General features: G+C 46.1%; 2 protein-coding genes, 1 long non-coding RNA gene and 5 other non-coding genes across 8 annotated transcripts; all 8 read right to left on the bottom strand.

The window, feature by feature from the left end:
* Positions 1–511: 511 nt before the first annotated feature.
* LOC135257813 (calreticulin-like) lies at positions 512–7,414 on the bottom strand. The gene is made up of 9 exons (XM_064340969.1): positions 7,139–7,414; positions 6,320–6,421; positions 5,730–5,933; positions 4,741–4,835; positions 4,252–4,461; positions 3,814–3,927; positions 3,070–3,213; positions 2,392–2,484; positions 512–2,083 (listed from the first exon to the last, which is right to left on the bottom strand). The coding sequence occupies exons 1-9, from the start codon at positions 7,224–7,226 to the stop codon at positions 1,883–1,885; spliced, it is 1,251 nt and encodes a 416-aa protein (XP_064197039.1). The 5' UTR covers positions 7,227–7,414; the 3' UTR covers positions 512–1,882.
* A 2,037-nt stretch (positions 7,415–9,451) lies between these two features.
* LOC135257840 (uncharacterized) lies at positions 9,452–10,368 on the bottom strand. Its single transcript, XR_010330783.1, has 2 exons — positions 10,073–10,368; positions 9,452–9,875 (listed from the first exon to the last, which is right to left on the bottom strand). It is a non-coding gene; the product is annotated as an uncharacterized LOC135257840 (long non-coding RNA).
* On the bottom strand, positions 9,534–9,604 carry LOC135258396 (small nucleolar RNA SNORD81). The gene has a single exon (XR_010330987.1). It is a non-coding gene; the product is annotated as a small nucleolar RNA SNORD81 (small nucleolar RNA).
* Positions 10,369–10,483: 115 nt separating the features above from the next.
* On the bottom strand, positions 10,484–10,557 carry LOC135258371 (small nucleolar RNA SNORD47). Its single transcript, XR_010330963.1, has one exon. It is a non-coding gene; the product is annotated as a small nucleolar RNA SNORD47 (small nucleolar RNA).
* A 458-nt stretch (positions 10,558–11,015) lies between these two features.
* Positions 11,016–11,099, bottom strand: LOC135258373 (small nucleolar RNA snR60/Z15/Z230/Z193/J17). The gene has a single exon (XR_010330965.1). It is a non-coding gene; the product is annotated as a small nucleolar RNA snR60/Z15/Z230/Z193/J17 (small nucleolar RNA).
* Positions 11,100–11,290: 191 nt separating this feature from the next.
* Positions 11,291–11,371, bottom strand: LOC135258397 (small nucleolar RNA SNORD79). The gene has a single exon (XR_010330988.1). It is a non-coding gene; the product is annotated as a small nucleolar RNA SNORD79 (small nucleolar RNA).
* A 1,148-nt stretch (positions 11,372–12,519) lies between these two features.
* Positions 12,520–12,604, bottom strand: LOC135258372 (small nucleolar RNA SNORD74). The gene has a single exon (XR_010330964.1). It is a non-coding gene; the product is annotated as a small nucleolar RNA SNORD74 (small nucleolar RNA).
* Positions 12,605–14,347: 1,743 nt separating this feature from the next.
* Positions 14,348–19,382, bottom strand: LOC135257833 (zinc-binding protein A33-like). The gene is made up of 6 exons (XM_064340997.1): positions 17,860–19,382; positions 16,889–16,984; positions 16,573–16,803; positions 16,423–16,445; positions 15,524–15,642; positions 14,348–15,106 (listed from the first exon to the last, which is right to left on the bottom strand). Exons 1-6 carry the CDS (start codon positions 18,262–18,264, stop codon positions 14,586–14,588), a joined length of 1,395 nt encoding a protein of 464 aa, XP_064197067.1. The 5' UTR covers positions 18,265–19,382; the 3' UTR covers positions 14,348–14,585.
* Positions 19,383–20,259: the final 877 nt, after the last annotated feature.

Consider the following 20,259-nt stretch of genomic DNA (forward strand, 5'->3'; position numbering starts at 1 on the left):
GTCGGGATGAGCACAGTAGGCTTGCACCCGCGAGGCATCCCACACCGTGACGACAGAGGATCATCCACGAAGCTCTCGCGCGCCCCCATCCGAATCTTCGTGCTGCAAGTGACAAATCGACAGGTATCCACGGTGCGGCGCGTAGACGCGAGTTTTTTCTTTACGGGCATCAGGTGAGCGCATACGCTGCGCAGACCCACGCATATCTTTCCGTCGTTGGGATATGGGCTCAGTGCACGTGGCCGATTTGAGATAGTTTACATGTACAACGATCTTCGTAGTACTCATTAAAATAGGCACAGTAGAATAGCAAGTGGCCTGGCGCACAGGTGAGTGCGCTAGAGTAATGTTAGGGGGAAAAGCCCGAGGTTTTTCCCAGGATCTACAGGGATTGCTGCAGGTGCACAGAGCAAACGACATCAGCTTTGGGAACAGAAACCAGGACCGAATGTAGCACAACACCACCATCCCAGCATGCACCAGGGAAAATATCAACTCCACGCAAGTCCAGTTAAAAACGAAAACAAGGAGAGTACCCCAGTGTTAGTTTTATTCATATTACTGTTCCTACTGTCCTGCAACGGGCACACCATTCCCGCAAAAACAATACAAAATACAAAAAAATATCAAAACGAATACAAATAAAAAAAGTCTGGGGATGGGAAAAAAAAATAAAAATAAAACAAACAAAATAACAAAAACACTCATCTTAAATCTGGTTGGAAAACGCCTCCATTTTAATGTACAGCAGTGCAAAGTCACATTGGAATTAGAAGTTTATGAACAGGACAAACAGGACAGACAAAACGAACAATCTACACACTCATTCAGGATCGCTGACAAAATGGGACACCACTTCCAGCCACGGTCCACATCCTGTTTGGGTGAAAGGCCTCCACTTCCTGTTTGGGTGAAAGGCCTGGGGGTTGGTGAGGGTACGGGCAGATCAGGGCTTTCAGGTAACCAGTGAGGCAGGGGGGTGACCTTTGACCTCACCCCTCCCCAAATTCTCAAAGAAAATCAAGTGTTACCTGGACTTACAGGTAACACAGGTGTCTCCACTAGCCCCTGCTACAGTCACTGTTCTGGAACTGCGGTGACTAACAGACACAACATGGATCTGGGGAAATTATCTTCCCCCCCCACCCCCCATCCCCTCCCATTATCTTTTTACTCTGGAATTCCATTTCATTGAATTTAAAACTGGGGAACGGGGGTGCAAGGGTGGCTTTACAGAACCGCGGGGCATCCTGGGAGATCACCACGGAGACGATCAGCAGGGCCGTAGTGTGAACTGCTACAGTGATCTGTGAGGTATAAGATGACGAGGCCAGAGCTTTAAATAAAAACGGACTACATGGCGACCCCTACATAATTCAGACTGAGGTTACACCCGAGATTTAAACCCTCTCTAGAAAGGGAAGAAAAATCAAGAAAAAAAAAAAAAAAAAGAAACGACACTACCAGGGAGAAACGCTGCGACTTTCCCCACGAACAGCGATGAGAGACGTCGACTGGCCCCCGCCGAAATTCAGGCCCCGCCGCCCCCCCCCCCCCCCACCCCCGACCTTTGACCCCAGACACTGGCGGCTCAGTCATGCTTACCTGGGCTTTGTTTTTGTCGGCTCGACGGCAATTTAAAAAAAAAAAACTTTTATTTAATGGGGGACCAAAAATAAATAAATGAAATAAAATAAATGCAGCCAACTCAGGTGTGTGTGTCAGCTGCACGCTCCCAATGCGTAAAGGCCAGCCTGGCCTGTAAAATCAGCCTACAGTGCAGACCGTTACCTTCCCTCAACCCCCCCCCTCCCTCCCTCCCTCCCCCTCACCCCCCCAATAGCCCACGGACAAACAGGGCGCCTCTTTCCCCCGTCTGCGTTTAAAGCTCGTCCTTCAGGTTAGAGTCCGTTTCTTCCTCTTCCTCCTCCTCCTCTTCGTCCTCTTCTTCCTTCTCTTCCTCATCCTCGTCTTCGTCTTCCTCCTCCTCGTCCTTCGTCTCTTCCTTCATGGCCTTATCTTCCTCCTCGCGTTTCTTCCTCTCCTCTTCCTCCTGACTTTCCTTCATTTTCTTCTCTGGGTCCTTTCAGCAGAAAGTGGTTATTGAACACGATTACATCATCATCACTGCATACACTGCTTTCATCACATAAAGCACAAAGCAGTTTAGACAGGAATGCAACTGTAGCAGGCATTTTATCTAGAGGGCGGAGCCTGTAGCTTAAACCCAGTAGGGAGTTTAGATAAGGGGTGGAGCCTCTGGGATAAATGTAGCAGACAGTTTATCTAGGGGGCGGAGTCTATAGCATACATGTGGCAGGCAGTTGTCTAGGGGCGGAGTCTCTGTAGGTCCGGTTTAAATCTGACGGCTGTTTTCATGCCGTGACTCACCTTGGTTAAGCCCCAGGTCTCGTTCCCCACCTCCTCAGCAAGCTTTGGGTCGTTGGTTATCAGGAAGTTGTCAAAGATGGTGCCAGACTTCACCTGAGACACCATCACATTTCTTAAGCTCAGGAACACACACAAGTCTAAAACATGCCCAAAAAAATCTGACAAGAGTCACTCCAATTATTGTTATTATTATTATTATTATTCCCACTCCTTCAGGCCCAAATCCATTTCTGGATTTCATTCTAACTTCTGCTCTTTATCATTTCACCAGCCCAATCAATCATGTGACCCAGCATTCTAATGGCAGCGTACGACTTCCTGTGTCCAAACATATGATGTTACTATTATGGGTTAACTGCTGCTGTAAAATCATTAACCAGCTAATTGAGGCGGGTTAATTGGTAGACAGACCTATACGCATGCACGCACGCACGCACGCACGCACGCACACACACTCGTGCACACGCGCACGCGCGAGCACGCACACACAAACACACCAGCCCTCCAGGAATAGCGTTCCCCACCTGAGTTAACCCTCTAAGGTGTGAGATCACGAACATGTGATCAGAATGTTCTTAGCCGAACACTCTAATGCTGATGTAACAATCACTGCTGGTAACTGAGAGCAACGGAGTTCTAGAACACTGACTTCAAAGGGTAAAAGGGACTGCCCCCTACCTGCCACAGGTCCAGGCCGATGACTCCGATGTCGTCGTACTTGTATATCTCCGAGTCTGCCTTGTACTCGGGGTTGTCGATTTCGGGGTGAACCCACTTCCCCTTGAAGTTGGGGTTGTCGATCTGCCTGGGCTTCCATTCGCCCTGGGAGAGGACACATTCCGTGAGGAGTCTGATCGCCTGTCGCTAAGCAGGCTGGGTAGAGCTCGGCGGCACTGAAGCAGGCAGCACAGCAAAGACTACACTACCCATAATTCCACTACCGCACTACAAAACCCTGTCATTGCAGTTTGTGTTGAACAGGCGAGTTCTCAGAATGTGCTTTGCATTTACAACCCCTTAACTCTCTGTTAAGCACATGCAAATACAACAAGATCATTCACTGTAAAACACACACACACACACACACACGTAAAGCTACGTTCAGTTTATACGGATGAAATACTCAGTCTTTACAGTCCACAGTACACAAACAGAAAAAAAAAACAAAATGGCTGTTGAATTCTCAGCCTTTTGGACACACGGGCAGAACGGCTGTGTTAACTTGCTCCGAACTGCAGGTTAGTTCGGCCTCTGCGTGGCTCGCCTAGTTTCGGTCCAGTCCGAGATCCAGTCGATCAACTCAAATTTGAAGTGAGGAGGAGAACTGGGTTCACAGGTCACTACAGGAACTAAGCTAGTCCAGGCCAGTGGCCTACGGACTACATTACCCAACATGCCCTTTCACCACCTCACGAGCCCCACCTTGTATTCTGGGTTTGTGATCACCGGGGGCTCCCACTCTCCATCCATCTCATCGTCCCAGTCCTCCGGCTTCTTGGCGTCAGGGTCAGGGATGTGCTCTGGTTTGTCCCAGTCCTGTCAGAGGGACACACGCAGACATTCAGCCATTCACTCGCTCACTGTGTCACTGACTCCATTTTAAGGCGACGCTGACACACTGCACAGGTAAGGGGGAATCACACTCACACACTGCACAGGTAAGGGGGATCACACTGACACACTGCACAGGTAAGGGGGATCACACTGACACACTGCACAGGTAAGGGGGATCACACTGACACACTGCACAGGTAAGGGGGATCACACTCACATACTGCACAGGTAAAGAGCACAGGTAAAGGGATACAGGTAAAGAGCACAGGTAAAGGGCACAGGTTAAGGGCGGGGGCTCAAACTCGCCTCTGGCTTCTTGTCATCGGGGTCGTCCACCTTCTCCCGCTCGTCCCAGTCCTCAGGCTTCTTGGCGTCGGGGTCCTTGATCTTTTTGGGGGGCAGGATGTCCCAGTCCTCCTCCAGACTCCCCGACTCCACCTTCTTGTTGTCGATCTTCACCTCGTAGGTGTTGTCAGGGTTGATGATCAGCGTGTACAGGTGACTGTACTCGTCATCCTGAAGACAAAAGAAAAAAACACCCCAGTCAGGATCGGCGGTGTGAAAAGCAGTGGCTGACCTCCCCCCCCCTCCCCTCCTCCTGTGGTTCGGGCAGGGGCCCTTCAAAAGTCCTGCAGTTGGGTCAGGGGCCCTTCAAAAGTCCTGCAGTTGGGTCAGAGGTCTTTCAAAGGGCCTGTGGTTCGGGCAGGGGACCTTCAAAAGTCCTGCAGTTGGGTCAGGGGCCCTTCAAAGGGCCTGAGGTTGGGTTGGGTCGGGGCCCTTTGGCGCGAGACTCACCTTGCATCGAATATCTTTGTTGATCAGGTGGTTCTTCCCCGCGTAACTCAGGATCACGTGCACCTTCTTGGTTCCGGGGCCACAGATATCAGGACCTGGCGGAGTGAAGAAGTGAGAGAGCAATAAATCTACGGTAATAAAAAAAAAAAAAGAAAAGATTCTGCGAGGCTCCGGAGTGGGGAGCTGCAGCCGCCGGGGTGTGCATCCCGGGCCACGGCTTCGACGGCACGTCCGTGCGCCACGCACCCAGCCGAAAGTGCCACGGCAACAAAGAGGCAACCATGGTAACCTTTTAAATCCAACACTGCCACAGCCGCCCAACACACACCCAGCCGCCTGCTGGGACGATTAACAATCGGTCGGTTAACGTTAATGAAGCTTACGAGTTACATTACTGCCATTTTAGGAGACACTGCTAGCCAAAGCAACTTACACAAACATTTGCATTTTCAACATACATAGTATCCAATTATACAGCTAGATATATACTGAAGCAATGCAGGTTAAACACCTTACTGAGGGGCACAATGGCAGAGTCCTAGCCAGGAATCAAACCTGCAACCTTTAAGGCTGGGGTGGACAATACTGGTCCAAGAGGGCTGGTGCATGAGAAGGTTTTTGTTTCCACCAATTACGCTGAGCAAATCAGCCAACTGTACTGTACACACCAACACGGCTTCACTCGTAGATTAAAGCTTTTCACATAGGGACACAAGAACGGTCTTTGGCTGTCATTCATGCACATATACAAGAAATGTCCTAAAATCTCAGATGGCTTAAATGTTAGGGCTAATGAACTATTTAAAGCCAGAAGTTGGCATGGAAACCAGAAGATGTACAGCCCTAGCTGACAACCTCAGCTTTAAGATATAAGCTCAGCTCCTTAGCAGTCATACTACACTGCCACCCATGACCTGGAAGCTCAACCTTGATCAGTTTAAGAGGGAAAGACACCTCCGGCAGCAGCCTAGGTAGCTACGCACGCCTACCGAACATGATGTTGTAGTGCGAATCCCCGTGCATGTCCTCCTGGTTGAGGTCGGAGGGGAAGAGCTTGACGTAGCCGCCGCCGCAGTCGATGGTCTGCTCGTGCTTCACGGTGAACTGCACCACCAGCGGCTTTCCCGCGTTACTGAAGGCCTCAAACCGCGCCGAGGAAGAGTAAAAACGGGCGTCCTGGTTGGTCTGAAGACCTGGGAGGGAGGAAGAGGCACGGATCATTTAAAGAGATCATGACAGAAGGATCGGGAGAAAGACCGGAGAGAAAACAAGGGCACAATGAGAGATGAAGCGAAAGAAGTAACTCGGCAAAGGGAGAAAGATTGAGAGAAGCCAATTTTATTCCAAGTTCGATATTGTATTTTTCTGGCCTCGGATGACGGCGGTCTTTGAACCAGTGTCCGAGACAGGAGAGTCGAATTTGCCTCGCTCCCTTTTGGGTTTTGCTACATTTAACATAAGCCACAATATAATTTTTGAGCTTTGATCTGGACTGGTTATATTGCAACCAGTTTTTCCCCGCATTTCTCCCAATCGAATTTTATTAGTTTTGCGTTTATGTGCATATATTTTTTTTTACCTTTGTCTTTTTCCGCATCTCCGTAAAATTTCCCCGCTGACAGAACAAACTTTCCATAGTCCGACTTGTGCTTTGATTCCAGCCACCTGGTCTCCCACGCATCTGCAAACATATAAAGGCCGTTCACCTTTCAATCACTGCCAAAAAGGTTCTGTGCACAGCAAAGACCTTAATATGAGATGCGAGTAAATGCATCATCGCTAACTCACTGAGCCGGGCATAAGCAACTGTACCACCAGCTAGCATCTGCAACTGTAGCAACTGTGTTGCAGATTTTAACTTGCTAGTCACATCAAGGGGCATTTCCTGAACTACTCATCAAATACCACTAGCCAGCAACAACGTCCCCCTATGGTACAGGGACAGACAGTTAGCCAAATGATAGGTCTAACAATGTCCACCAACCTAGAGAACTAGCTAGACAGCCATTACTAGCCACCAAATTAGGATGTACCTTGCTGCCTCCGCAACATTGGTTAGCAAATTGTTTAGAAATTCAATTTAATTGGGCCATGCATGTAGGCTACTTTATTTCGCACTCATGCGAGGGTAATTACCTGGTTAGAAATCTAGCTGCCTAAATATGCATGCTCGAATTACAAACGTATAGTGTTATATAGAGCTAGCTACCCTGCTAGCTGGCTATTATGTACAGTATACAATTAGCTAACGTTAGATTGTACTCCTGTTCTTACGCACCACTCTACCGGCTTGCATGCAAATACTTGTAACAGTAGCCAGACTAATATTATTGTATAATAACGTTAGAATTTTTATTTATGGAAACCTACAGCTGGGCTGCAGAGAAATTGAGCTTACCCCCGTCTTCGAACTGCTCCCTGAAATACACTGTAGATTCTGCACATACCAGCGCAACCAATGATGCCAGCACCAATATCGTCCTCATGATTGCGCCAAATATAGCTACGTATTTAGCTACAGCAGCGTATACTTCAGTGTCTTACAACGATTATATTGTTTGTTTTGAGATGTTATATCAATATAAATAAATTCTAAAATAACACGCTATAGTTGTGCAAACCCGGTCGCATTACATGTACCGGTGACCACTGACATTGGCAAAGAGAAATCTCCTCTCCGCTTACTACAGATGTCCAAGTTTCATTGGCCAGTGGCGCCATTAGGCGGGGCTACGATGCCTCAACCAATGAAATGATCAGCAGAATCCGGGTTGTGCAATTTTATCCAATCCGCGCTGACCACGCATTGAACGGTCACGTACTTCACCATCCCACGTCTGATTGCCCAGAGCGCTGCGTATCTGTACCCCGAAAACTGACACGTCCGAAAATGAAATTAAATGAATAATCAAAAGAAATAAATACACAATCAAAATAAAGCCCCAGATGACTGGCAAGTTCTTATGCATGTCCCCTTAAAAAAAAAAAAAAAAAACACAGCGATCGTTGCAAAAAGCTCGGTGTAGTTTTCAAGCGCCGCTCTTAGGACAACTGGCTAAAATGGGCGAGTGGTCATTAAATAGATTCAATTACTATTCAACACTAGAGTTAGGAGTAGAATCATTGTGCAGTATCACCACGTTGAAAATGGATCAAAATAAAATTGATACAAGTTGCTCTTTAATAAAAAGAATCTGTAAAAATGCATTGTAGAGCGAGATCGCCCCATCTAATCACAGAAGTCAGGCACCTAGAGAAAAAAACGCTATAGGACTGCAATTGTAGGAAAAAGTTTCTTCAAGGATCATAAAACCCAATTACATTAGGAGAAAAAAAAAATCCATGGCACTCAAACATAAGATGAGTCACCTTGCTGTATTGGACTGGATTAGATTGGACACTTCCAGCAAACTCCACCAGTCCAGCAAATCACCGATAATCAGCCTATGCAGGTCATGGCTGTGCAGTCAGGGTTCCCCAAACTCAGTCCTGGGGGACCCCTGCATATGCTGGTTTTTATTCCAAACACAATTGCAATCCCAGAATTTCAACACGCTTGCATACTTAGAGGGAGCATTTACCCTCTAAAGCCACATTGTCAGAAATAGCTATGCATGCCACAGAAAATTCCCACATTGACACTGTGCTATAATGCAAAAGATTACACAAGAGGGTACATTTAACCAATAAAATTAGACTGTGAACATTTGCCCACTAAAACCAATAACTAACCAGGAAAATAAACCACTAATTGATAGGTGACATGACAGGAAAATGACAAGCCAAACCTGCACTTTTCATTAAGAAAAAAATTAAACCTATCTTCAGTCTTTAAAGTTACCCATCTTTATGTAATAGTTAATAGCACAATATGAACCCAGGAATTTTATTCATATGCCAGGAATGGGTGTGTGTGCCAAGTTAGAAGAGCTCATTAAAATTCTTAATTGAAACTGGGGTAGGAACAAACCAGCAAAAATGGGGGACATTACCACCAGCCCCCCCAGGAGGGGAAGACAACTCCCAGAACTGTAGAACAGGGACCGAGAAGCAGAAGGGAACGCCTGCAACTGCCTTGCATCTCAAACGCAAGTCCACTGCACTTCCAGCTCCATTTAGGACACCAAATCTTTAGGACTGAATTTAAAACAAACCGATCAAGTTTCAGGTGCGACTGAGGCAGCAGGCATTTTAGACACTAAATGAAGAGCAATTAAAAATGAGCCTCAGTTGAGCACTGTGACAGTTCAAGTTCAGATCAGACTGCAGTCAACCATCCCAGCTAAAAACAATTATAAACTAGAATTTAATCAGCACAGCAGATACCATAGCCGTGTTCAGCTCTTAAACCGGAGGTGTTCTACAACAGCTGTGTCCATTTCAGGGTAACCAACTCCTGTCCATTTGTGCTCAATTTGATCAATGGCTGCTTAAAGGCAGCTGACCACAGGTTACCAGAAACCTACCCACCCAATTAACAGCATGCCTGACTGCAGAACTGCAGCATCAGTGCTCAAGTAAATTCAATCACTTCCCAAACAAGCCAGTGAATAGAAATGCCAACAGGAGGCAGAGCCCATCTCAGTGAATGACAAATCAGAACAAACACCCAAGGCATTTAAAAATGGAGTTTATTCACTTCATGAATGCAACTGACAGTGTGCAGGATGGACTGGCACAATAAGGGCCGACTCTGGTCCCCTCGTAGTCAAACAGGCGACTCCAGACCTGAAAGGGAACGGGAATTCAAATTAGCCAAGACAAGAGCGCACAAACGAACACGTCCTGAACCGCACAAGATCAGAATTCTTAACTGTCATCAACTGCTCAGTGAGAGAGTTCAAGAGTAAGATCATCATTTGCGCAGAAACGTGGCCAGGGACTGCTCGACCTGGCATTAACAGACTGGCTTAGAACTCGGCATCACAAAGCGCAAACCATCCTGAACAGAGTCCACCCAAATGGCTCAAGCCCACAGGCAAAGCATTCTGGTCCAGGAATTGGGCAGACCTGCATCATGCTGGACCCTGAATTCCAGCATTCCAACATTTAACCCAGTGGGTGTGAAGCAGCCATTTTAACTGCAGGTGGCACTGAACTTTAGTCAGAAGCCATTTTAAGGTTTGACCAGTGGACTCCAACCCTGGTCCTGGAGAGCTACATGGTCTGCTGGTTTGTTTTCACCTTAAAATCAGCACCCGATTGAGACCCAAGACACCAGGTGAGTTGAGTTCATGAATCAATTGGAGCAGTTGATTAGTCAAGTGCAGAGTCACTATGAAAATCAGCAGACCCTGTAGCACTCCAGGACCAGGGTTGGAGACCACTGGACTAGAAAGTCAATTAAGTTGAGCACTTAAGACTAGGGGGATACTGTGTGAAGGGTAAGGTTAACCAAACAGGGTTCAGTCGAGCTCAAGTACAGATTCACTCGGACTCTGATCAGAGTAGGACTGCAGTTGGCTGGGTAACTCCCAAGCAAGCACCAGAAACCTCCAAATCCAGAACATGGACATGGGTAAAGAGCTGGTTCAAGGCAGTTATCCAGCTAACCCGGTCATCCTACTCTGACAGTCACTAATGCTTTGTGATGTCAACTTCACCCAGCCAATCAGAACAGTCTGCTTTACTGACCTTGCTCTGGGCACACCCTCCAGGGTCCCTGATCGGCTGCAATGGGAAGAACAATGAGATTAGAACACATGCGAGCCCGAGACCAGCAGCCAGGGCAGAGTCGCAGCGTAACCTCAGAAATTATGGAACGGTAAAGGTTTATAATCAGCAGTCTCATTTGGCAGAATCTTTTCATCACCGGTTATGCAGAACGTTGCTGGTCACCCTGGTTAAACAAACCCAGTGCCTCACTGACCATTACAATAGCAGCCCTGTAACAGCAAAGAGCTTACCAGAGAGAACGGCAGTAATGAGTCATGACCTCCAGCCACCAGGGGGCTCCACCTGAGGGAAGAGCACAGGTGGTTTGGTACAGTCACAGCGCGTCAGCTTACATGCAGCAGCGACTCGATCTCAATCAGAAAAGAAAGAATCCTCAACAAGATCAGAGACCTGATTCACAAAATACATCACTTGAGACCAAGTCTTTCCAAGATGGCTGCAGTGTCACCTTTATTTGGGGGGCCACCATCATACTAAGGAATTCCACACACCACACTTACCTTCGAGGTTCACAGCCAGCCGTGCTCCTCCCGCCTGCAAGGTAAAGAAACAGCGTTACCACGGTTACGCGATGGCCTGCGAACAGGCAGCCACCGTGGCCGATCCATCAGCTAGGAGCGAAAGACAATGCTGTTTGTTCGTCACGGTTAGTCTGCTGAACTATGCGGTCATCATTGGATCTGCGCCCTTTTCCACACCATACCGCTACACTGACCAGGCCCGAGAAACTCACCAATCATGGCGCAGTTGCGCTTGCCGCCTCATTGGCTGCTCATCGGGCTGGGCGGAGCTGCACAGCAGGAGAGACAGGAAGTCAGAGGCTGACCATACCCCCCACCCCAAACACCACCACTCCCCCCTCAATGGGGCAGAGCACTGTCTCAGGTAAAAGGTTTGTCTTTTCAGGAGTATTCAGAGAGATTCCCATTGTATTTAACAATCATCCTCGACAGTGCAGGAAATTCAGTGCAGTCACATGACGCAGGACACCATTTTACTTCAGGATCAGCAGGCACAGCCACATTATCGTGAGCGTTATTAAACAGGCCTGCCCAACCCTGCCCCAGGAGATCTACCATCCTGTAGGTTCATTAACACCAACAAAGCACACCATTCACACAGCTAGAGATCTGCTGCTAATTGGTAGAATCAGGTGTGCCAAATTATGGTTAAAATGAAAGCCTACAGGACGGTAGACCTCCAGGAAGAGGGCCTGGGCAGCCCAGATTTATAATCAGTTCCACAATCTGAACAAGTATAACCATGTTCATAAATCACACAGCCAGCCACACACAGAAGATATTTACCTTTGGGTGCTGCAGCCCACTGAGTTGATTCACCTGCAGACAGAGGGGGAACAGTTGTAGTCGTGGTTCAGACCAAGCACAACTGAGCCTGGTAGGCTCCATGCCTCAGATTGAGTTATGGTGGTTGCATCTCTCATCATTCTTGCTAGTCAAGAGTAGCAAATAGGAGTCATCATCGTGGCACAGAACGTGTGGTGTATAACAGAGTGCATAAGAGCATGTTGACAGCAGATTGATCTGTGACTGGCCCAAATTTGGACAATAAAAAGGCCTACGATCAGAAATGGCAAGAATCCTGAGTGGGGCCTACCTTTGACATCTTCAACAGCAGCATCTCAGTTGCACTGTAAGGGACAAATGCATTTTAGGGCGTTTCACACTGCACCAATCGGCCAAACTGATTCAAAGTAACTCCAGGCCTCAGTGTCAGAAGTCGTCAGAAAAAGTTCTGTCCACTACTCTTATATTAACATGCATCATCGGCCTTGCTCGAGATTAAACATGGTGAAAAATGAGCGGGAAACTCACCCCATTCAGACAACTGCAGTGGATTCCTGGCCGACAATCTGACCAGCACACCCACGGCAAGTCACGTGGCTGAGCAATTGCCATAGTTGCAGACCATATACACTCCACATCTGAAGGAAATAGGCAAAGTGGACGTTCGTTATAATCAAGTTGAGTTGCAGTCGACAAATAACGTCCGATTTCCAAACAAGTGCATGCTCAACTTGAAATATGTAAACTGACACGTGAAAGCGAGCGTCATTTCGGCATACGGTCAGTTGCTAGCTTGCGCCATGCGACGTCAGAATGGTTGGCGTTTCATCATTATCACTCAGATGTCCCTACCAACACATTTTTCATCATTCAAAATGGCGCAAGTAGTCTATAGGCTTTACAACAATGGGTACTGCGGCTTTAGGAGTTCCTGGTCTAACGTTAGTCTACAGCAATAAAATGCATGTTGCGTAACTCCAAAACCCTGTGTACAATTACCCGCTATGTACTTCACGACTTTATAAAATAATAATCACGTTTAACGTTTCGGTTTAATTTCGGTTGGAACCATTCCCTATCGGTACCAGCAACCGGATACCTCTGCGCTCAAGGAAAGTAGTACAGGCATAGCTAATGGTTAACGTTCGTTTGCAACTGCGATAAAGTTGATTTCGCATTGATTGCACAGCCTCTGCGAACGTAACGTCGCTGCACAAAACCACTCAAAAGCGGCCTAAGCGCGCCTTCGTGTTACAAGACCACGAGATCCTGAATGCAGATACTAGACGTTATAAAACCAGGTCGTCATCAAAATGCTTCTGAAAATACCAAAAATGTACCATCGCACACAAAAGTTCAGAGTCCATCGAAAGCGTACACTAAAAACAGAAAGGCCCAGAAGGTTAACCAAGTGCCATTCAAGACATGCCAACTCCTATTCACACGTCCTGAAACAGTAAATTAGAAAGCACAGTCACAACGATAACCCTCTAGCTAAACTAAAAAATGCTTTGAAAAAAATCTCCAATTAAACTATATTAGCTTATCCAGCTAATCGCCCATACGGCACACGTGGTGTAGCCTACAATTGGTTTGCTTGCTATATAAATCAGAATAAAGTTGGATAGCCTTAAACCAGGCATTTTCACATAATCTCAAATACTGTTCTTTCTCTTCTCTTCCCCCCCCTTAACAATTAACTCAAATAAATTAGTAGTGCAAAGCATGAGCGCAAACCAGACCTACCTACTAACAACCCCATGCCGCCAAAGAAGAACGCCAGAGGTGGGGCTGCTGACTTTATAGCGAGCGTTTCCCATTGCCTCATGGGAAACTTAGTCTTCTTCTGTGGTTTAATGGCAATCGTATGGCCCGTTTTAAGTGAATTACCGCCACCACCTGGACAGGAGTGTGGAGCAGTAGGTTTGGCAGAAAAATGTAATTCTTTTGACTAAACCAGTTTACTTTATGTTACCTTCATGAATATTTTGTTTGATGACCGTCCTAGAAGACTGTCCAATGATATACAGTGTTTTCCATTAATGAATTATATAAATAAACTATTTGTTTCTTCGTTGTATGTTTTACATAATAAATAATACACGTTCCACTGATTCCGGTTCATGGCATTCATTCATTATCTATACCCACATATTCTGGGCAGGGTCGTGGGAGGTGCTGGAGACTATCCCAGCATGCATTGGGCGAGAGGCAGGAATGAACCCTGGATAGGCTGCCAATCTGTTGCAGGGCACACACACCATTCACACCTGGGGACAATTTAGAGTACCTAGTTAGCCTACCTGCATGTGTTTGGACTGTGGGAGGAAACCCATGCGGACACGGGGAAAACATGCAAACTCCACACAGAAAGGCCCAGCGTGGAGCCTATCCCGGTGTGCATTGGGTGAAAGGCTAGAATACACTCTGGACAGGCCGCCAATCAATACAGTGAGGATTGTCCCAAATATCCACAAGTACAGGCAAGCGACAGGCCTTGCACATGTGAACCAGCTTTATCGGTCTCTGTCTGTGTTCATAGTACACTGGAGAGAAAGACTTACCTCATCACACACCTGGGAGACACACTGGTGATGGGTCAGAAAAAGAGAAGCATTCTGGAGTGATTTCACTGGTGCATTTATTACACCTCAACTAAGTACACATAAACCAATTCCAACATTGACATCATGAGGTTACAAAGGGACATTCATCATGAACTGCTGCAGACATGGATCTTTATTTTTTAAACAATTAAATAAAACATTGCAAAATATATTTTTATCTGCAAATATACTCATTAATCTTGTCACAGTGAAAGAAGCAGTCTGTTCACCTGATCCTTGCCCATCAACCACAGCACTATTCCACTCTTACAGATACCTTCAGTGGACAGATCTGCAGAGAACCAGGATGGAAAAATGGAAAGACTCTCTCAGTGAAGGAGTGTTTGAAAGTGTAGAGAGGAGTGTTGTCCCTGGGGTCAGAGAATGACACCTCCCCCCTGTACCAGTCCAGCTGCACTCTGACCCTCTGGAGTTTCCTCTGCACAGTGAGGGCTGTACGTGGGGAGGTCAGGGCTTTGTATTTCCCATTGAGCAGCCATATACCCCACACTCCTCCTGCTGGGCTCCAATTCATAGACCCTTTCCTGCTGATGGACTCTTTAGCCACACCCACCACCCAGTCATCACCCCCCACTTCTACATCCCAGCAGTGTCTCCCTGAGCTGAATCCCTCAGAGCCCAGCCCACACCACCCCACATCAAATCTCTCTGGATTATCAGGAACCTGCTGTCTCTCATCACTGAGTTCCACGCTGGTCAGATCCTCAGACAGTAAGAGTTTGGGATCTGCTGTGTTTGGGTCCAGAGTCACAGGAGCTGAAGGGACAGAGAATGAGACGTCACCACTGATCTGCACAAAGGAAAACCAATAAAAACAATGGGCTCATAATGATATAAACTGGGTTTTAAAAAACTACCATTATAGTCTGAGACACATGTGGGTGAGAAGCACCAGAACTAAAAGCTAATAATATATTAATAACTTCCATGTTGCATAATCATTGTAAGAGGGTGCCAAGCCTGTTCTTCGCCTAAAATACAGTATCACTCTTAATGCAGCATTTTATTATGAGCATCAGTGAGATTAAGGACTGGTGCTCAGCCTCTTCACTCCAGGGCTCTTACATAGACAGGACCAATATGAATCTGACTGGCTTCATCAGCTTGTGGAAAGGATGCTGAAGATTCCCCCTGTACAGTGACAATGTTCAGCTCCCTGTCCCCAGTACTCACTGTATTGAACAGTCCCCAGCATCTTCTCCCACACTCTGTACTTCAGATTGCCCAGGTGCTTGGCCACATCAATCAGCGCTCCTGAGACCTTCTCTGGATCCCCCAGTGTGCACTGGGCTCTGCAATAATATTCAGGAGTCACTTGTGCTGTGGGTGTGGCTTCATTATGATAGAAGATCATCAGCAGCAACATCAGATCTTCATTCTATAAGAAAATGGCTCCATCCCTCCCAGCGTTCTGCCACACAGCCCCACTGGCTGCCAGATATGAAGCAGCCCGACGCCACTGAGGGACACACACTAACAGGAGCATGGTGGGGGAGATTTATATTCTATCATTGATTACCTATGATCTGTATAATGATTGTAATGTTATAAGAATTACCCATCCGACCATTATCTATACCGGCTTGTCCTGAGCAGGGTCGCGGGGGGTGCTGGAGCCTATCCCAGCGTGCATTGGCCGAGAGGCAGGAATACATCCTGGACAGGCCGCCAATCAATCACAGGGCACACACACCATTCACTCACACACTCACACCTATGGGCAATTTAGAGTCCAAAACCCACACGGACACTGGGAGAACAGAAGGGCCGAGATTCAAACCCATGACCTTCTTGCTGTGAGGCGGCAGTGCTACTCGCTGCACCACCGTGCTGCCCTTATAATAATTATAATGATGTATTTATAATTAACATAACATAAATGTAATAATTTTGTAATCTAATATGATAACTAATTTAGGTATGAATGTAACTTTTTTTCCATCTGGTCCCATTTTACTCATCATTGCTGAAATGCTGCAGTACTTGTAAACTACCCCTCATATTTAAACTGCAGAGAGAAAGGAAGAGGAGATTAAAAGATTGAATAGAGAGAAAGGCTGGAGTTTACATACCGTTTCTCCATGTCTTTGTAACTCTGAAATAATGAATAAAAGTTGATTTTATAACAATACTCAGAAAATTAAAATTGTATCAATGTAATATATTCCTGTTTGAGTATATTGATAAATATGTTTTATGTGTGATTATGACACAGGATTTACCTGTAGGAATGAGACGTCTTCAGCTCCCAGCTCCTGTTCTATGGCTCTGATTTGTTCTGAAAGTAATGATATCTCTTCTGTCATCTTCTCAATATTCTCCTTCATCATCTGACTCTTCTGCTCCTCTTCCTCCCTCAGTGCAGTGATCCTGGCTGCCTCTTCATCTTTTAGGAACTGCTGAAGTTTCTCAAACTCCATCTTTATCTGTCTCTCTGTGTGCTGGGCCTGGCTCTGGAATAAACATTATTCACCATCATTTCAGCACAATCACAAGCTGCATTTTCAACACTGTGATTTAAAGGCATCAGTACAGTACCTTGATGTGCTCTGCTGTTTGATCACAGACTAGTTTCACTGCATTATAGGCTTTTAGCTTCTCTTGCAGTGGAGCCAGTGCAGTCCTGAGTTTCTCCTGGAAAGAAATTACACTCTTTACAAACGATACAGTCATACAGTAAACTTCACTGCCTACACAGACAGCACAAGAGCCCCTGTTCAGACAGAGGGGAGCCAGAATAGAGACTCATAGAGGTCATAGCTTGTGTAAATGTAATGTGTTCACTGAGACACATTTCAGTGCATTGCCTCTGTGACAGGTCATAACAGGTAAACAGGTATTTCAGTGCATTGCCTCTGTGACAGCTCATGCCAGGTAAACAGGTTTTTTAATCCATTGCCTATGTGACAGGTCATGCCATGTAAACGGGTATGACAGTAGAGAATTGAAACACTCATGTTCGGCTCTTATTGGCAAAATTTCATTGCAATAGTTTTAAAATGAATAAGTTTAATGTACTGTATTTTTAGAGTTACATTTGACACATTAACAGTGATATGCCCTCTAAGGCCACACTGTGTCAGATACATATATCTGAGGCATGAACTTTGACCCCTACTGTCCCCTACTGAGCACTGCTCCCTAGCACAGCTCTAAGAATGTCTCCACACTCCTGCCCCTCCCTCCTGTCTCTCTGTCAGTCATGTGACACGGCCTGATAACTAAAATGGCTGCTTTTTGGATCATTATAACACTTTGGAAATACAGTAACTTCTTCTTTAGTAATTCAAAATAATTATTAATTCAATATTAATTATATTTCTGACACAAAACGTTTTTTATGTGTTCATTTCAGCTGTTTGATAAGCTTCACCAAGTTTTCAATAGACGACAGCACAACAAGCCAAACTTTTAAATCGCCAATAATTTACAAGCAAATTAATTCTGTTTACAAGCAAAGAAAAATCAAATGTTAAAAGCCTAAATTCTCTTTAAAAAAAAACAGTTACCTTATACTCTTCTGCAGCCTCCTGAACTGGTAGCAGTTTGTGGTTTTCATGTTTTCTTGAAGTTTGGCAGATCACACAGACGGGTATTTGATCCACCAAACAGAAGAGTTTGAGTTTCTCACTGTGCAGACTGCAGAGCACTTCAGATCCTGCTTTAGCTCTCTGACTTCTTTCCTTTAAGAACGCCTCACAGGCATTCCTCAGAGATAAACTAATGGGAGGGTTATCCATAGAAGATCTTCTCCTGCAACCTGGGCACTCCCGAGATCCCTTCTGTTCCCAGTACTGCTGCAGACAGGCCTTACAGAAGCTGTGACTGCAACTCAGGAGAACAGGATCCCTGAAGATTTCAGAGCACACTGGACAGGAGAGCTCTTCTTCCAGGAGAGAAAATCCAGACGCCATTCTGTCTCGGTCTGTTCTGAGCTCAGTAATGACTTCTGATGAATCTGTAGTTTAGTTTCACTTTTACTTACTGCTGTCACAAGAAACTGCAGCTAAGTACTGTCTTTGAAATTAGACTCAAATCTCTCTTTGTCTTGGTATTTTTTCTCTGTCTATGTCATCAGAAAATATTGTATTTCTGAAAAATATAGATTGAAATCGTAGTAAAAGGTCCCTGATTTAACTAAAGCTTCCACCTGTGAGAAACTATACTTCCTTCTTCCTGTTAGACACACCAGATTGTCAGAGACAGCACTTCCTGCAGCGGGCAGCATTGTACCACTGAGGTTTGATTGGCTGATCTGCCAGCAGTTTTACACCAGCCCGGTTCTTACTGGTTCAGTCAGCTCTCTGACAGGTTAATCCAAATGGAATCTAATTTTTCAGCTAATGGCAAGCACACGCCCTCCCTTAGAAACCTGATTCAAAGATCCAGAGTTTGCGTACACAATCCATTCCTCTTTATAATATCCTGACTCAAGCAAAGAGAGAGTTGTGCTTTAGAACAGGTGGTCTAGAGCACTGATGAAAGCACATGACTGAAACGTTTGCTGCTGCGCTGGACAGTTGACGCCTCTTGTACTTTTGTATCTTTGGCCGAGCAAATACCATACAAATCATACAAAGAAGAAAAAATTAACTTTTACCAGAAACAATACACAGAAAGCCACTTCTTAACGCGGCTCACTTGTCAATGTAAATTTTAGCATTGGGGTGGAAAAAGCTACGTCCTAACTGGTTTAAATCAAGACAAATCACGCCTTCCTCGCACGATGGCACGATTGTGTTGAAACGGTTTTCCCTATTTCTTGCACCCCAGCAAATGGACACTGCTGATTTCTTTCGCAGACCTTGACAGTATTGCAGCAGAAGTTGCAGCAGTTTGGTGTAGGATTTTAGCTCCATCACACAGCTGCGTATATGGACATTTCAGGTGATGATTTGCAGACAGTTTAAGCCTTATTCTGTTTGTAAGCACTTCAGTTTATTATGTTGTCTGTCTCAGTAGTACTCTTAATTACATAAACCCAAACCGCCCCACTGCTGAGAGTAGAAGGTGAGACAGGAGCCCCAGTGCTCTCTCACTCCACACACCTGGTAGAGCTAGGGCTTCAACAACACCTCAGCACAGCCTCAGAGTGAGTATGACCACAGACATTTCCCTCACTCTCAGAATAGAGCTGGAAACGGGCCCAAAAACTTCAGCCTGACCCTCCATGAAGCCACATTCTATTCAGCCTGAGTCTGACCTGAGCCCGCGTGTTGCAGCATTTTGGAAGCTGAACCTGGTTTGACCCTGACTTTTAATAAGTGCATCAGTACAGTAGACACGCCGTGGTTTGGGGTATCGCTGATGTTCTGTTCAGAAAAGGTGTGATTGATGTCTGGATCAGATCAGTTGATGGTGCACAGTGGCAGGCTTGTGCATTATACTGTCATAACGCTGATGCTCCTGTTTCACAGCTCCCATACTTAAGCAGGGCATCACAGAATTCACATTTTACAAACCCCACGCTTTCGTCTGCAGCTCCATTAAAAACCGTGTAAAAGTTTGTCCAGACCTGGGATTCTCCATTCGATGGCTGCTGCCTCACTTCATTCTCCCCTGACTATAACTTCTTTCTCCCCAGCTCTGAGGCGTCCATTCTGTCACTCACAGAGCTCAGCTTAGACTCGCTGACCTACAACTGCCATCCAGCTCACACAGCGCTCTGTGCTCAAAATATAAAGACCCAGCTACAAAGAGCAAAACCCCACCCAGCCCAATAGAAAAAGGCAGAATTTGGACGCAAACCGACCCAAACCCTCGGGTACTGGTCCAGTTTTATCAGGCTCAGGTGAAAATTACAAACTCACTCTCAGAGCTCATAGCACTTGCAGGGTAGTTAGCTAATCAGTATATCAGATCAGCTCATGTGAGTTTGAACTGATCCCAAACCCAGCGTATGAGGGGCG

This window comes from Anguilla rostrata, chromosome 6 (genome assembly GCF_018555375.3).
Source record: "Anguilla rostrata isolate EN2019 chromosome 6, ASM1855537v3, whole genome shotgun sequence".
Taxonomy (NCBI): domain Eukaryota; kingdom Metazoa; phylum Chordata; class Actinopteri; order Anguilliformes; family Anguillidae; genus Anguilla; species Anguilla rostrata.

Bases quoted from the DNA above. Each gene is read 5' to 3' on its own strand.
- LOC135257813 (XM_064340969.1), bottom strand. From the start codon at position 7,226: ATGAGGACGATATTGGTGCTGGCATCATTGGTTGCGCTGGTATGTGCA. The intron at 6,422-7,138 runs GTAAGCTCAATT...ATATGTTTGCAG, and splicing joins GGAGCAGTTCGAAGACGGGG to ATGCGTGGGAGACCAGGTGG. The intron at 2,485-3,069 runs GTAGGGGGCAGT...ATGGTGTCTCAG, and splicing joins TCGGCCTGGACCTGTGGCAG to GTGAAGTCTGGCACCATCTT.
- LOC135257833 (XM_064340997.1), bottom strand. From the start codon at position 18,264: ATGGCGTCTGGATTTTCTCTCCTGGAAGAAGAGCTCTCCTGTCCAGTG. The intron at 16,446-16,572 runs GTAAATCCTGTG...TCATTATTTCAG, and splicing joins AAGACGTCTCATTCCTACAG to AGTTACAAAGACATGGAGAA. The intron at 15,643-16,422 runs GTATGTAAACTC...ATATTATTGCAG, and splicing joins TACAAAGACATGGAGAAACG to AGCCCAGTGCACACTGGGGG.